We start from the raw sequence: 16,869 nt of genomic DNA on the forward strand, positions 1-16,869 counted from the left end.
CTTCTTTGGATCTTCTGTATTTCTTCTGTCAGACCTGCCTGCTAATGGTCCCAGACTGACTAGCAATATTAAAGTATTGGTCATATGAGAGATCACTAAGGTACCTCTTTTGCAGGTGGACTACAATTTCTGAGGATTCTTCTAATGAATCTCAGCCTGCCTTATGTGCTGTTAGGTTTATGTCATCATCCTTATGTATACTCCTAGATTTTTTATGGATCTGACTGCTTCCATTGAGTGTTCTACAACCATGTAATGACACAATACGGTAATGGGTCTTTGTACTCATTTATATGAACTACATTACATTTGTCAACTGCCAATACCGCACCAAGTGCTGATCCTCTGTGACTCTTCCTGTATTTTAGTACAGTTTTCCTTCTACAGTTTTCAAGCTTTGCAGCTTCTCTGTAAAAGCGTCCTGAAACTTCGACTTGGAAATCTTGGTAGAAGCTATTTCTGCAACATGTCCATTTCAGTTTGGTCTCTTAAAATTCCACCCTTTCAATTTCTGCTGTGTTCATTATTCACTAGTTTTCATTTATTGTCCTTATATCAGTGGTTATGACACTATGGTCACTATGTGTCGTGTCTTTAAATTACTTGCACACTCAAGTACTGTGGATTGACTTCCTGTAACACAGTCATGATAATAAGTGCACCAATTTACATCACTTTTTTGGTGAGTTAACTAAAGGACCTCAGTTTAGTGGAAAAACTGTTGTAATATACATTGTTCCATTCTTGTTTATTTTCTGTGTAAAGCTAATGAAGTTCACCTTCCTTTGTTTACACACATTTCTGTATGTTTTCTCTGTTACTGTGTTATTTATCCAGTTTATTTTTGAATTTGCAGTCCGTGGCCAGAAGAGGGAATTGAATTTACAACTCTGTGGTGTCGATCAATTTGTGCCAGCTGTAAAGAATGGAAGTTCCAGTTGCGTGACTTTCCACAGCCGTGGTTGGATATCAGAGACTTCCACATTTGGGGACAACTGGTTGGGGCAGAACAGGAAGCTACAAGACGAGGTAAACTAATCTGTAAAGATTTTTTAAATTTTTCATGAGAGTATTTTTGATCTGTTGTTTGATTTTTTTCACCAGACGCGTTTCACTTTATTGAGGTATATCATCATCAGTGGTCTGTAATTGAGTTTATTTACATTTTGATTTGCTTTATAGATCAAAATATATGACTACTTGCTGTAAATAATTTTTTTTACTGGGATAAAACTTTTCAGCAAAACGTGATGTTGTCATACGGCTTGGTGATCCTTGGGGAGAGACAACTGTACAGAGGAGCATGACATCTCTCAAGTTCTACCATGACTTCAACTGTGAAGTGGAACATTTCAGTTACGCATTTGGACCATGCTGGGAACCTGTTATAGCTCAGTGTAACTTAAGTAAGGACTCTTTAGTGGTTGTTTCCTTTTATATGCTAATGGTTATTGATTGTAATTGATGTGAGGCTAATTATTTCATAAGGCACTTTTGTGACAATTACTTTGCATATTATTTTCTCTTGCAAAGGTCTTGAGAAAATATTTCCTCCTTCTCGAGATCCAAGTCCACCATTGCCATTCTGGGATAAGATGAGACTTTTGTTTCATGGTCGTCTTACAATGTGCATACGACAACTGACAGTGTTGTTACATGCATCATTAGATCCATATAACACAACTGAAGAAATGGAGCTGACCTGGAGTGATGTGGCTATTGACTGGACAAACGGTGAGAGAGAAATTATTTACGAGTACAATTATGTTTGTTTCAGATATTTAGTATTTATTTATCTTCATTAGTACTTCCATCATTATTTTATCATATTCAGGCAAATTTGAATTCTTAATAGCCAGATGTTAAACATGAAGAAAAGTAACATATTTTTATTCACAATTTGTTACAGCTAAAGTCGTCTTCAAAGGTGAGCTCAATGTGTACGTAAGAACAGCTTCCAAATATGATGACTGCAGATTACTTCATCTACCCAATCTGAAACTCAGTGCTAAACTAAACTGGGTTTGTTTGTCTGACCCAAATGATCACCACTCAGTCATGCCCTGTGCTCCAGACAAGTTACCAGAATATTCCAGCAACCAGGTAACCTTTACCTTTCATCTGTTGTTTTTCATTTATTTAAGTTGTTGGATTGTTAGCTTCTTTAGTTCTCATAACTCATAATTACCAAATACACACTCTGTATGTAGATTTAAGATTTATCAAAAAAGTCGGAACAGGCCATGAAGGCCCAATGGTACCGACTGGCTGTCGTGTCACCCTCAGCCCTTAAGCGGATGTGGATATAGAGGGGCATGTAGTCAGCACACCACTCACCCAGACTTTGTCGGTTTTCATGACTGGTGCCACTACTTCTCAATCAAGTAACTCCTCAGTTGGCTTGCATTTGCTTATGGCTGTTGAAAATTCATCAGCGATCAGTGCAAATGGCTACATTCAATAATTACATAAAGACTGTGAACTTAACCACAGTTGAAATTTAAACTTGGGAATATTGTGTGTAATATGATAAATCAACAGTATATTACATTGACAGCAGAAGAAATAAACAGAAGATTAAAAATGGTGTGGAGTGATTTTAGTAAATTAAATAGGGTTTTCAGTGTCAATCTTCTGATGTACGAGGGGAGTTCAATAAGTAATGCAACACATTTTTTTTCTGAAACAGGGGTTGTTTTATTCAGCATTGAAATACACCAGGTTATTCCCCAATCTTTTAGCTACACAACACTATTTTTCAACGTAATCTCCATTCGATGCTACGGCCTTACGCCACCTTGAAATGAGGGCCTGTATGCCTGCACGGTACCATTCCACTGGTCGATGTCGGAGCCAACATAGTACTGCATCAATAACTTCTTCATCATCCGCGTAGTGCCTCCCACGGATTGCGTCCTTCATTGGGCCAAACACATGGAAATCCGACGGTGCGAGATCGGGGCTGTAGGGTGCATGAGGAAGAACAGTCCACTGAAGTTTTGTGAGCTGCTCTCGGGTGTGAAGACTTGTGTGAGGTCTTGCGTTGTCATGAAGAAGGAGAGGTTCGTTCAGATTTTTGTGCCTACGAACACGCTGAAGTCGTTTCTTCAATTTCTGAAGAGTAGCACAATACACTTCAGAGTTGATCGTTTGACCATGGGGAAGGACATCGAACAGAATAACCCCTTCAGCGTCCCAGAAGACTGTAACCATGACTTTACCGGCTGAGGGTATGGCTTTAAACTTTTTCTTGGTAGGGGAGTGGGTGTGGCGCCACTCCATTGATTGCCGTTTTGTTTCAGGTTCGAAGTGATGAACCCATGTTTCATCGCCTGTAACAATCTTTGACAAGAAATTGCCACCCTCAGCCACATGACGAGCAAGCAATTCCACACAGATGGTTCTCCTTTGCTCTTTATGGTGTTCAGTTAGACAACGAGGGACCAAGCGGGAGCAAACCTTTGAATATCCCAACTGGTGAACAATTGTGACAGCACTACCAACAGAGATGTCAAGTTGAGCACTGAGTTGTTTGATGGTGATCCGTCGATCATCTCGAACGAGTGTGTTCGCACGCTCCGCCATTGCAGGAGTCACAGCTGTGCATGGCCGGCCCGCAGGCGGGAGATCAGACAGTCTTGCTTGACCTTGCGGCGATGGTGACACACGCTTTGCCCAACGACTCACCGTGCTTTTGTCCACTGCCAGATCACCGTAGACATTCTGCAAGCGCCTATGAACATCTGAGATGCCCTGGTTTTCCACCAAAAGAAACTCGATCACTGCCCGTTGTTTGCAACGCACATCCGTTACAGACGCCATTTTAACAGCTCCGTACAGCGCTGCCACCTGTCGGAAGTCAATGAAACTATACGAGACGAAGCGGGAATGTTTGAAAATATTCCATAAGAAATTTCCGGTTTTTTCAACCAAAATTGGCTGAGAAAAAAAATGTGTTGCATTACTTATTGAACTGCCCTCGTATCTGAATAGGGAAGCTTACAATCAGTAGTATTAGCATTTCTGATGCTAGGACTTTTAATGCAAAACAGTTGACAAACTGAGAGTGCATCAATGAGTAATGGAGACACACATGTTGGCAGTTACCAGCAGAGACTAGAAATCAAACAAATGGATCCAGGAACAGACTGGACTGGGAGGCGTTATGGCTGTAGTGAAAATGAAATGGATGTGTGTGTCTGACATACAGACTGTTAAATGGACAGAAGAAAGATAGTACTTTGCTGGATCACAACCGATTAGGAAAATACTGAGATGGCAAGCTAATGGGAAATATGTAGATGAAATGATTATATGTCATTACTGGCTGAGAGACCCCACCGCCCAGGATTGTTCAGTCACCTGGTGCAAATCGTTCTATCTGACACCGGACTGGTGAAGTATCGATGAAGATGAAATGAATTGATTAAAACAACACAGATTCCCAGTTTCTGAGTGAAGTAAAACTCCAACCAGGTCCCTGCAATCTAGAGACAGCAATGTTAATCACTTGACCATGAGGTCCAGGCAAAAGGTAGATGACATTAGAAAGCTGCAGAAGCTGTATGGGTGCATGTAACTGAATATCTTCCTCCATGGAATTATCTAGGTGAAGCCATTATCCAACAATTGCTGCTTTTATTTAAATGGCTCGTGATCAAGATATTGCTTCTATAATGTAAGATTATCTCTCCTTTCTTGTCAGGAATTCTATTTCGTTAATATATGCTCTTTGTGTCAATACTTTTGTCATGGGCTTCATGAAATATTGAAATATTTTATTCATTATGAAAGAAAACACACATGACACTGGTGCGGTATACTACAATGTTTGTGATTTTATGTTCAAATTGGGCTCTGGCTACTGTGTCATCACCAAGTACAAAGAAAAATATGTGCAGCTGTGAAATTTTTGTAGGGTCAAAGGTTTTAAACTAGTGGATCTACAGAGTATCTCAGCTGGTTTCCAAAGATGATAGTTGTTAATGTTTGAATAGGACTAAAATGGGAGGAATTATTTAAGTGAAAATCAGCGTAAAACTGTTGAACTTAGATAAAATATGTGACACTTTTAAATAATGAACTATATAACAAACTACATCAAATTTTCTGAGAAGAAAATAAATTAAACAATGAACTTAAGTGACATGTTCCAAGGGAATGGCTGAACAAAATAATCTGTTCTTCAACAGGTTCGATATTACACACAGATAAGATATACATGTGTGATTAAGAAGGTAAGTGAAGCACCTATGATGAAAAAAAGCTGGTCAAGTGGAACTTGCTTTTGGTATTACACGGTCCAGTCACACTAATGTGACTACTACCTTTGTTCGCCGACAACATGCAGTAACCATTCACAGATGGCAGGAGGCAGCACTAACAGTGGATATATTTCAAGTGTGTTGAGGGGAGATGGAAAATAGTGCAGTCATTGTCGAATTGTGAAAATGGAGTGATTTATTTGGTGTTCAAAGAGGTGAGGTCATTGGCTTTTGGATCAAGGGTGGAAGCATTTCCAAAATACCTCAGTTTGGTCTGTACAGGATGGTGATGAATGATGGCTGCATTGATGTGTACAGGCAAATTGTTGTGCAGCTGTTGAGCAACTGACTGCCCATAAGAACCAAGGAGCTATCAACAGTGCCTCCTCAACAACCATTCAGCACCCATTCCTGAATATGGGTCTCCACAGCAGTTACACCAGTGATGAATGCAGGAATTTGCATGCCAATACCACAAATGGACATCCACTGGGTGGGAACAGGTGGCCTTTTCAGATGAATCACATATTATGCTCCATCGGATAGATGGCCGTTGGCATGTATGGCCCTGCAACATTTGTCAGAAGGGTCCAGGCCAGAGGAGGTAGCATCGTGGTCCAGGGAATGTTTTCATGGCATTCCCTGGTGATATCATTTGGTAAGGCACAGTGGATCAATACATGTATGCATTTATCCTTGGGAACCATGTCCACCCTTAAATGCAAATTTGTTTTCTCCTCCCCACAATGACATTTACCAGCAGGACAATTCAATGTTTTGCACAGCTCACAGTGTACATGCACAGTTTGAAGAGCACCAAGATGGGTGCGCCATACTCCCCAGATTTAAACCTAATCAAGTATCTGTGGGACCATCTCAATGCTGTTCTCTTCAGGGAACCTCAACCAAGAACCCTAGCGCAGCTGGCGACAGCACTAGAATCAGCATGGGATCCTGTCAGTACCTTCCAGAGCCTCAGTCACTCCTTTCTTGCACATCCACACTGCAAAAGGTGGTTATTCAGGCTTTTGACAGATGGTCACATCAATGTGACTTGTCCGTATATCTGTAGCTAATCACATTTCACTAAATGCAGAGTGGCTTAGCAAGTAGCTTCCAAAGCTTTGTTATTACTAGTGCTCTGTCACTGTGGCATAATCTGATTAAACATACACTGCCCCACATAAATCAAGAAATCGAAAGAAATTTGCAGAGTTCAGAAAAAAAAATCAAATCATATATAAAGCATTAATATAAAAGAAGGATTGCATAGTAAGTTCATTACTGTAGCTTTTGCATCATTATTTCATACTGAAAACACCATTGTTTAGACATGCTCAACTGTGTTACAGAGTGCACAGTTGGCCATTAGCAAGTGAAAATGACTAAAATAGATGTTAGTAACCCATCGCCCAACAAGTAAATGATGTAATGATGCATGAAAGGAGGTTGTTGTTTGTCACTAAGTGATTCCTAACTTTGGAAGAAGTTATAGTTAACACAAAATGCATTACAGTAGTGCAACACTGTTTTCATTGTTTACTGATAACTGCATACAGATTTATATGACTGCTTGGCAAAATAGAAGTATCACACGAAATCAATTACATTTACTAATTGAGTGCTGATTACTAGTGAAACTGCAACAGCAGCTGTAATCTATGTGATCAACCAGTTGACTATTATTCGTGGCTACCAGTACTTTGTATGTTAATATCCAGTTTTGCAGAAAAGTATGTTTACATTACTGTAGAACACATGTATGTTGATTGTGTGGGAGAGTATCTATCTTTCTCACATATGGATCCTCTTTACCTCCGGCCCCTTTTGATCTTCATTGCCCAATTAAAGTGGCATAACAGTTAAAACACTGGAATCACATTCAGAAAGAGAGTGGTTGAAATCCTTGTTAGGCCATCCAGATTAATGTTTTATGTGGTTTTTTTTAACTGCTTAAGATAAATGCAAGGGCAGCGACTTGTAACTGGACGTGATAGAATTCCTCCCCATCCAAGCTTGTGTGTCATCTTTAATGGTCTTGTCACCTGGATGTTAAAACCAAATCTTAATCCTTCCTTTGTTCCTTCCTTCCCTCTAGACAGGTATTATGTACGTACTCCAGTTTTTGTGTCTTACTATTATAGAGCAAGCTGAATATGTAGCTGCAGATGGGTTTGGTGCATGTACAGGGACGTCATGTGATACCACATGGGAACATGTCTGGTCTGAAGTGTGAATATGATATTCAGAATTAATATTTTGAGTGAGTTGCTCAGGAGCAAAGTGGAGAAACTGTGCTAAAAATGATAATGTATGTAGAGTACATGTAAGGAATAAAATGGTTAATGAGACCTGTTGATGTTAATTTGACTGAACATTTCTAGAATCTCTCAGTAACTTCTGGCTGTACTTATCTTCTTCCACCCTCCCTCATCTCTGTTGACAATATGATCCATAGTTCAAAGCAGCTCACATAGTTCTTAATGTTTGTAACATCATGAAGAGGGTTGTATCATTTTGTTGTAACACTTTATTTTTGTAATTTTCTTTTTACTGCAAAATTGTTATGTGGCATTGTCTTGCTATCTGTCTGTATCACTAGTGAGGAGGGTTTAATGTTGGCAGTTGGCTAGTTATCGTTTATAATAGCAACCAGTAATAATTGATGATACCTGTTCATAATTCTTTGTTAATGTATAACCCAAATGTTTGTTAAAATTTAGCATGTGACTCATTGTCACTCACATGAAAGCAGGTTGTAACAATAAAGTTAAAGTTGAATACAAATAAAACTTCATAAATAATTTAAATTCAATATAGACTCATTATAAATCAAATTTGTGATAGTAATACAAACCTTGAAGCTTCATAATGATACAGATATTGATTTTTTTTTAGACTTGGTTCCATGCTGTGCAGTGGTTAACTCATCAAATGCATTCTGCAAAACAGACTTGAACAGTTAATTTATTTTCATTTTAGCAACTTGTATACGCTCTGTAAAAATCAAATGATGGAAGCTCCACGTAGGAATGTCAACAATGTAGGAAATGACAGATTGCTTCTTGCCTTAAAGAAGACGTGTCAAATTGGATACAGGCACAATTAAAGGACACTTACATACAGCTTTCGGCTACAGTCTTCATCAGTAAAAGAGAGACACACACCAAACAAATGCATCTCATGCACACAAGACTGCCAACTCCAGCATCTCGGGCTCCACCAAACAGCGTTCATCTTTGTCCACACCTGTACACCTTCCCCTTCCTCAACCAGGCCTGGACCTTTGAGGGGGGAGAGGGAGGGGCAGTAAACAGGGGTATCTGCCCGGGTGGCAATTTCAGGGAGTGCCAAATTCATATTCTTGAAGAAAAAAAACATTGTTTCACGAAGCACCTTGCATCCATTGCACATTGGTCTATCAATTATTCGTATGACTTTGAAACACATCTCTGTTGGTTTTTGAACACATTCTAAGTTGATGTCTGAATGAATCGAATCATAAGTTGATTTCTGAATATGTGCATAGTGAACATGATTTTCTGCCAGGGGATTCCGTGTTGCATCTAGAAATAAAAAGGCTTTCCCACAGACAAAAGGGGACAGGGCTATACAAGTTGAGCCAAAAAAATCTGAACAAGTCAATGCCAATCACTGTTTGTTTATGTGGTTGATTGGGTGTGCAAATGATAAGAAAATGGAATTTTGACAGAAAATTTTTGCCAGATTTCTGCACTAATACGGGCCAGTTGCACAGTACCTGATTAGCAGCTGCTTAAGTTCTATTCTTGGAAGAGCACAGAAAATGTGTTGTACGAACATGTAATAATGCTAAACCGGAAAATAAATGTGGAATAATGAAACCGGTGATTCTCGCAGGGTTAGGGAAGTTAACCGAAGAATAATTTTGAAATTGACAGGGGTAGTTACAGAATTGGTGATGACAAGAGTTTTTGTTAGAACGAGAATGGAGAAAACGGGGCCATTCTACAAATTATATGGAAGAATATGACAATTCTAAATTCATATAAAAATTTTGTGCTACTACTACTTTTTGATCTCATGCTTGAGAAACTGGAGCATATAAATGAAATGTGAAACTCTTTCCTAACATAAAACTTTTTGCTTGTAGTAGGACTAATATGCATTTGATATTGATACATTGTTAATTATATTCTGTCATGTTGTTTATGTAAATGAGGCAGGTAAAAATGGCGATTTGTGCCAAAACAGTCTCACTTATTTAGTGTTGTTACAATTTGTGCATTATTAGAAAGGCCTATTTTCTTATATCTAGCAGACAATGACAAAATAGAAATCGAGAAACCACACCAGTCTTTTGTACTATTTGTATTAACAGCTTTTCAGTATTAGGCAATGCCATTTTGATTTTTATGTAGGAAAAACATTTGGGAACTTTTATGAGGTAATAGATTCTTTCACAGCACACCATGTAAAGCTGTAGCAAGATTTGAGATAAAAAAAATGCTGGGACCTAAGGAATGAAGAAATGTGTACTGTCCTCCTTGTCTCTTGTCTTTACTGGTTTTATGTTTCATATTTTTAATCTTACATCACACAAAAGAGAAAATTAATAGCTAATAGGTAATAAAGAGTGACAATTTTCTGAAGAGTCCTTATGCTCCCAAATAATGATGTCAAACTTGCCGACTGGGAGCAGGAGAGGCATCGTAGGACATTTTAATGTCCACTGTCCTGAATATAGGTTTGATGGCTTCGATTACAAAGTATACACGTGTGATTTCCACACAGCTAAATACAGTGGCATGCACTAGAAGAGTGCTGTGTGAAGAGGTGTGGCACTGCACTTTGGATCAAATAACAAGTCTTACATTTCCTTGAACATATGTATTTATGTATCAAACTCATCAGAAAAATGTACACTACAAAAGAACTTATTTTTGTAAAATCTACATTTTCAAAATTTTTGACGTCCTATTTCAAACATTCAAGGGGCCCCATTTCAGAAATATTGTAAATCTTTGGCTGTTCTCCGCCCCTCCAGATTGCTGCCTGCATTCCACGTGATAGTTGCATTCCAACCCGAGGTACTCGAGTTGGCGGTTGTATGTGCTTGCTTGCTTGCTTGCTTTTGTGTGTGTGTGTGTGTGTGTGTGTGTGTGTGTGTGTGTGTGTGTGTGTTCTCTCTCTCTCTCTCTCTCTCTCTCTCTCTCTATGAAGGCTGTGGCTGAAAGCTATGTGGAAGTGTCATTTTATTTTGCCTGTCTTCAGCTTGCCATGTCTTCTTTACTGTCAGTAGCAATCCACCTTTTCCTACATTGCTGTATATGCTATGTAGTATTTACCATTCTCAAAGAACTTTAAATACGTTTTATACAGGAAGTATACTCAATTTCAAAATTTGTATGTTTCCAAAACCTTAGACATCATCATCTACAGTGAAACCTTCTGTTAAGTCATTGTATACTTCTCACATTATCACTTAAATCCATTATGGGTTCTAGGTGGATAAGATTCAGGTTTGGTACAAATTTTTCATTATATCATAGAGGTGTCACTTGTTCAGAGAACTTCGTTCTTGGTTGTCAACAAAAATGTAGAATGGCTTTGTTTGTCAATACTGTTTTCAGAAAACCCATTCTTTACTTATGTGCATTTTTGTGTTTGTTATTAAAATCTCCAATGTTCCACTTCCAAGGGATTCTTCATTCTGAATATTTCCATTATTTTTATATAATCTACAAGTAATTACTGATGCTTCATTACCAAATGTACATTATAAAAGATGCAAAACGACTGGTGGATACAAGAAAACTCATGTGAATACCTGCAGTTATGGATGTGCTTTGAGTGTAGCTTTCAACATTGACACCAACTTTATATTATAGTCTCTGCCACCACTGCTATGTGATCACAAAATCAATTTAGTTACTTGTGTTCCAGTGTTGTGATCTGTTTGGTTGAGAAATTATGTTCCAGCTTATTGTGCTCCTCAACTAGTTGCCCCTTCCACCTACGGGATTAGTGTCTGCCTGTGAAGGCCTCGTTGAGACCCTCAGCACTTCTTTGCCATCAGCCCCTCCAACCAAAACCAACCTAATGCCAACATTGAACCCTGCCTCTCTCAGTTCATACCACCATCTGCCTGTGATGCCCCCCCCCCCCCCCCACACACACACACACACTCTCCACCCACCCACTGGTCACCTTCCAGGAATTCCTTACCTCCAACTTAGCTTTGCTATCCTTTCCCAGATCCCTTCTTTGTAACATCAACCTTTCAGTAGAAGAAAAAATAGCCACACCCAACCTCAAAACAAATCCTGACCTAATCATCTTACCTGCAGACAACAGTTCCACCAATGTTATGAATCGCAGTGACTACCTGGCAGAAGGTCTCCACCAATTATCTGACTCTTCCACCTATAAATTCTGCCACACTGATCCCATCCCAGAAGTACAACACAACCTCCAATCCCTGCTGAAAGCCTGAGGTCTTTTCCAGAACCTCTCCCATAAATCCACTTCCACCCTCACCCCTGTGACACTCAGCACACCCATCTTGTATATGTTCCTCAAAATCCACAAACCCAACAATCCTGTAGCCCCCATTGTGGCTGGTTATTGTGCCCCACCTGAAAGAATTTCAGCACTCATTGAAAAACACCTCCAACCAATTGCCCATAATCTAGCCTCCCATGTCAAAGAAATCCCCACCCCTTAAACTCCTGGATCCCTACTTGTCATTGTTGATGCCACCTCCCTATACACCAACATCCCTCATGCCCATGGTGTTACCACTATTGAACTCTACCTTTCCCAATGTCATTCAGGCTCCAAACCCACCAGCTCATTCTTCATACACATCACTAGCTTTATTCTAACACACAACTGCTTCTATTTTGAAGGGAAGATATACAGTAAAATCCGGTGCATAGCCATGGGCACCCACATGGCATCTTCCTATACCAACCAATTTATTGGCCATCTAGAGGAGACCTTCCTAGTCTCCCAAACACCAACCCCTAATGTGATTCAGTTTCATTAATGATACCTTCATGATCCGGACTCGAGGCCAAGACATTCTATCTTTGCTCTTTCACGATCTCAATACCTTCTCTCCCATCTGCATCACATAGCCCTTCTCTACTCAGCATGCCAACTTCCTAGATGTTGACCTTGCCCTCTGTGATGGCTCCACCTGCACCTCTGCCCACATTAAACCTGCCAACCACCAACAGTACCTGCATTTCGGCAGCTGTCATCCCTTCCGTACCAAAAAATCCCTTCCATACAGTCTGGCTATCTGAGGATGGCATATCTGCAGTAACAAGAACTACTTTGCTCACTATGCTGATTGTCTCAGCAAAGCCTTCACAGGAACACATTATCCCCACATCTAGTCCACAAACAGATCTTCCGTTCTGTTTCCCCTCGCATCCTCAATTATTCCACCATTCCCAAGAACCAGGCTTGGCACCTTTGTCACCCAGTACCACCCTGGACTGGAACAACTGAAACAATTCCTTTGCAAAGGCTTTGATTACCTATCATCATGCCCTGAAATGAGGGACATCCTACCTGAGATACTTCCCACTCCTCCTGAAGTAGTGTTCTGTTACCCATCCAACCTCCACAACATCCTAGTCCATCCCTAGGCCACTCCCAATCGCAACCCCTTGCCAGAAGGATCATATCCCTGTAAGACCCAGTCCACCCATCTAGCACATCCTATTCCAGTCCTGTCACAGGTTTATTGTACTCCATCATGGGCTGGACCACCTGTGAATGCTGCCATTTACTATCTCTGCCACAATCATTGCATAGCTTTTTATACTGCCAACCAGCTGTCCACCAGGATGAACGGCCACTGCCAAACTGTGACTGAGAGTAAAGTAGGCCACCCTGTGGCACAACACGAAGCTGAACATAACCTGCTTGATTTCAATGGCTGATTCACTGCTTGAGCCATCCGGATCCTTCCTTCCTCCACCAGCTTTTCTGAACTGCGCAGATCTGAGTTATCCATACAACTCATTCTCTCCTTCTGTAAGTATCCTGGCATCAACCTACAGTGACATACTGTCCTCTCTCTCTCCACCCAACAGCTTCCACCTCCTCTTTCCTATCATCTCCTTCCCATTCTTGTCTCCAACCCTGTTTATTTGCCATCATCTTCCAATGCACCCACCCATCTTTCCTCACTCCTCTCCTCCACTCATTTTTTCGGCACCTCCCTGCCCCACAATCTCCTTATGTTGTGCCTGTTGACATTCTAGTCTCTGTAAACTCCACCAGACAGCATTCATCTCACCACCCACCTCCACCTGTACACTACTGTCCCTTCCCCTTCCTCACCCCCCCTCCAGATTGCTGTTTTCATCCCAAGTGATAGTTGAAATCCAGCACGAGATGGGGGAATTTCTGATCATGTGCACATGTGGTGTGCTTGCTTGTGTGTGTGAATGATGTGTGTTTCTCTTTCGTTGAAGAAAGCTGTGACCAAAAGCTTTATCTTAGTTCTTTTAATTATCCCTATCTTCAACTTAACATGTCTTCCTTATGGTAAGTGGCAATCTGTCTTTTCTTACATTGTGAATATTCCTACCTGGATTTTCCATTATTTAAAATTATTTGTTTAATATGGTATCAGAAACAAATATTTCATCAATCTCTGTTTTTTCAGGTATGTGATTATTGATTTGCGTGTTTCAGGAACATGATTCATTCAGAGCTTTCCGATCACAAAATTTAAACATAAGCATTGCCCTGGAAACTAAACCAGTTGTGAACAGGAGTTCTGAGATCGACTGTCCTATAGTTGTACTGTATGGAAGCACCCTAAGGTATGAACTGAAATATTGAAATATTATTTAGACATCTATATCAGTCATCTTTTAGAATTCTTTTTATTGTATTTCTAATCTCCAATCTTTTGCTATCTTACATTTGGTTAGCACTTTTCCTTGCCAGTCTGAGTTAATGATTATGGAGTTATTTTACTTTCATTAATAATTCTGAAACATTGATTAATCAGTGATATGCTTTAATGTAAAAAAAAGAAAGAGACTGCCTGCATTTGAGCAGTAGAAAATCAAATCATAAATTATCAATAGTGTTTTGAAAAGAATAGGTGGCTCCTCACCACAAAGATCACATGTCGAGTAGCAGCTAAGAGCAACAAAAGGGTTGTTAGACACTGAGCTTTGGGCTAAATCCTTGTACAGAAAAGGAAAACACACACACACACACACACACACACACACACACACACACTTATTCACACAAGCAAGCATACCTCATGCAACTGTGACCATGGTCTCCAAACACTCTGACAGAATGCAACTGATGTGTCAAATGAAAGCAATCCAGAGTGTGGTGGGGAAAGGGCAGCAGTAGGAGGGTACTGGTGGTCAGAAGAGAATTTACCATTGTCGGACGGAGTGTGCAGGAATTAGATGGTGGTGGGACAAGTGCCATTGAGCTGTGGTGGAGGGAAGGAGTGGAGAGGGGAAAAGAAGAGGAGCAGAGAAGGGGGAAAGACAGGTGGGTGTGCTGGTAGAGAGCAGTACACAATTAGGATGAGGATATGTGAATTGGGAGGTGGTGAGGACAGACAGGCCAGAAACTATTGGGTGGAGGGTGTGAGGACAAGAGGTTCCTGTAGGTTGAAGCCAAAATTGTTTCAGGAGTAGCGAATGTGTTGTAAAGACAACTCACATCTGCGCAGTTTACAAAAGGCGATGGTGGAAAGGGAGGACCCAGATGGCCTGAGTTGTGAAGCAGCCATTGAAATAGTGTGTGTTATGTTCAGTTGAGGGTTGTGCCACAGGGTGGTCCACTTCTGTCATGGCCACAGTTTGGCGATGGCCATCCATGCTGGTGGACAGCTGGTTGGTAGTCATACCAGTGTAAAAAGCTATGCATTGATTGCAGCAGAGCTGGTATGTGATATAACTGGCCACTGATGGGGTAGGATACGCATGTAAAAAAGGACTGGAATAGGAAGTGCTGGATAGGTGGATTGAGCAGTTTTTGCACCTGGGTGTTCCATGGGAATATGATGCCTGTGACAAGGGTTTGAGATTGGAAGTGGCTTAGGAATGGACTACGATATTTAGGAGGTTGGGTGGATGACGCAACACCACATTATGAGAGGTGGGAAGGATCTTCGGTAGGATCTCCGTCATTTCTGAAAATGGTGATAGATAATCAAAGCCCTGATGAAGGATGGGGTTCTGTTCTTCCAGTTTGAGGTGGTATTGGCTGACAGAGAGCGTGCACCTTTGTACATGGTTTTTGGGAGTGGTGGGAGGATTGTGTGTGTGTGTGGGGGGGGATATAGCATGGGAGATCTGTTTAAGAACAAGGTCTGAATGATAGTGCCTGTCTGTGAAGGCCTTTGTGAGATGTTCAGCAAAATATGAAAGTGTGTTCTTGGCACTGCAAATACACTGTCCCCAGGTGGCCAGGCTGTATGAGAGGGTGATAGTGTGGAAGGGCTCACAGCTGTTGAAATGGAGGTACTTTTGGTGGTTGGTGGGTTTAAGTTGGACAGAGGTGTTGATGGGGCCATCAGAGAGGAGGAAGTCAATGTCTAGGAAGGTGACACAATGGGTTGAGGAGGATTGGGTGAATCAGGTGAGAGAGAAGGTGTTTGGTCCTGAAGGAATGAAGGTAGTGTGTCTTGCCCCTGAGCTGGGATCATAAATATCATCATCAATTATCATGAACCACAGTGGGGCTATGGAGACCTTAGGAAGGTTTTCTCTATATGGTCCATAAACAGTTTGACATAGGAGAGTGAATTTGTTTGTGTACCTTCCGTAGAAAGCAGTAGTTGTTGTGTGTTAACATAAAGTTAGTAAGGTGTATGATGGATGAGGAAGTGAATAGAGATCCAGGAAATAAAGGGGTGGGAATGGTGGAGAGTCAGTGGAGTAGTAATTGGTGTCTGTGATGTGGGAGGCTAGATTTTGGTAGCTGGCTGGAAGTGTTGGTCAACAATCGCCAAAATTTTTTGAGTGGGGCAGAATAACCAACTACAATGACTTGTCCAGGATTGTGGGGTTTGAGGATTTTGGCTAGCATGTAGGAAATGGGTGTGTAAGTTGTCATAAGGATGAGGAGGTGAATGGATTCAGCACAAAGGTTCTGGGAAGCACCTAGGGCTTTAAGCAGAGATTTAAGGTTATGTCGGACTTCTGGTATAGGACCGCTCCGGCAGAGTTTATATGTGGAGAAGTCAAAACAATTGGCAAATGCTTTCCACCTTATAGTCACTGCAGTTCATCACGACAGTGGTAGAACTTTTGTCTGCAGATGAGGATCTGTTTCAGGCTATCTATGGCTGTCTTTTATTTTACAGGGAGGTTGGATTTCTGAGGAAGGAATCTGGGGAAGGATGGTGAGGGCAAGTTGGAGGTAAAGAATTCCTGGAAGGTGACTAGAGAATGGTTAGATGGGGGAGGGGGTGGGGGAGGATCGCAGTTGGATGGTGGTGTGAATTGGGAAAGGGTGGTTTCAATGTTGGGATTAGTGGAATTAGGTTGGCTTTGGTGGGAGCAACTGGTGACAGACAAGTGTTTCCTCTGCAGAACTGGGAGAAGGAGAGTAGATCTTT

The 16,869-nt window shown here is 40.9% G+C and overlaps 1 protein-coding gene across 1 annotated transcript in view; it reads left to right on the forward strand.

Moving 5' to 3' along the window:
* The window catches only part of LOC124585185 (protein KIAA0100), a 323,014-nt gene that overhangs the window by 184,417 nt on the left and 121,728 nt on the right, over positions 1-16,869 (forward strand). The window contains exons 18-22 of the mRNA XM_047131392.1: positions 857-1,029; positions 1,242-1,406; positions 1,534-1,734; positions 1,910-2,103; positions 13,962-14,092. Coding sequence (XP_046987348.1) covers positions 857-1,029; positions 1,242-1,406; positions 1,534-1,734; positions 1,910-2,103; positions 13,962-14,092 — 864 coding nt within the window. The remainder of the gene's footprint in view (positions 1-856; positions 1,030-1,241; positions 1,407-1,533; positions 1,735-1,909; positions 2,104-13,961; positions 14,093-16,869) is intronic.

This window comes from Schistocerca americana, chromosome 1 (assembly GCF_021461395.2).
Source record: "Schistocerca americana isolate TAMUIC-IGC-003095 chromosome 1, iqSchAmer2.1, whole genome shotgun sequence".
NCBI classification, from domain to species: Eukaryota; Metazoa; Arthropoda; class Insecta; order Orthoptera; family Acrididae; genus Schistocerca; species Schistocerca americana.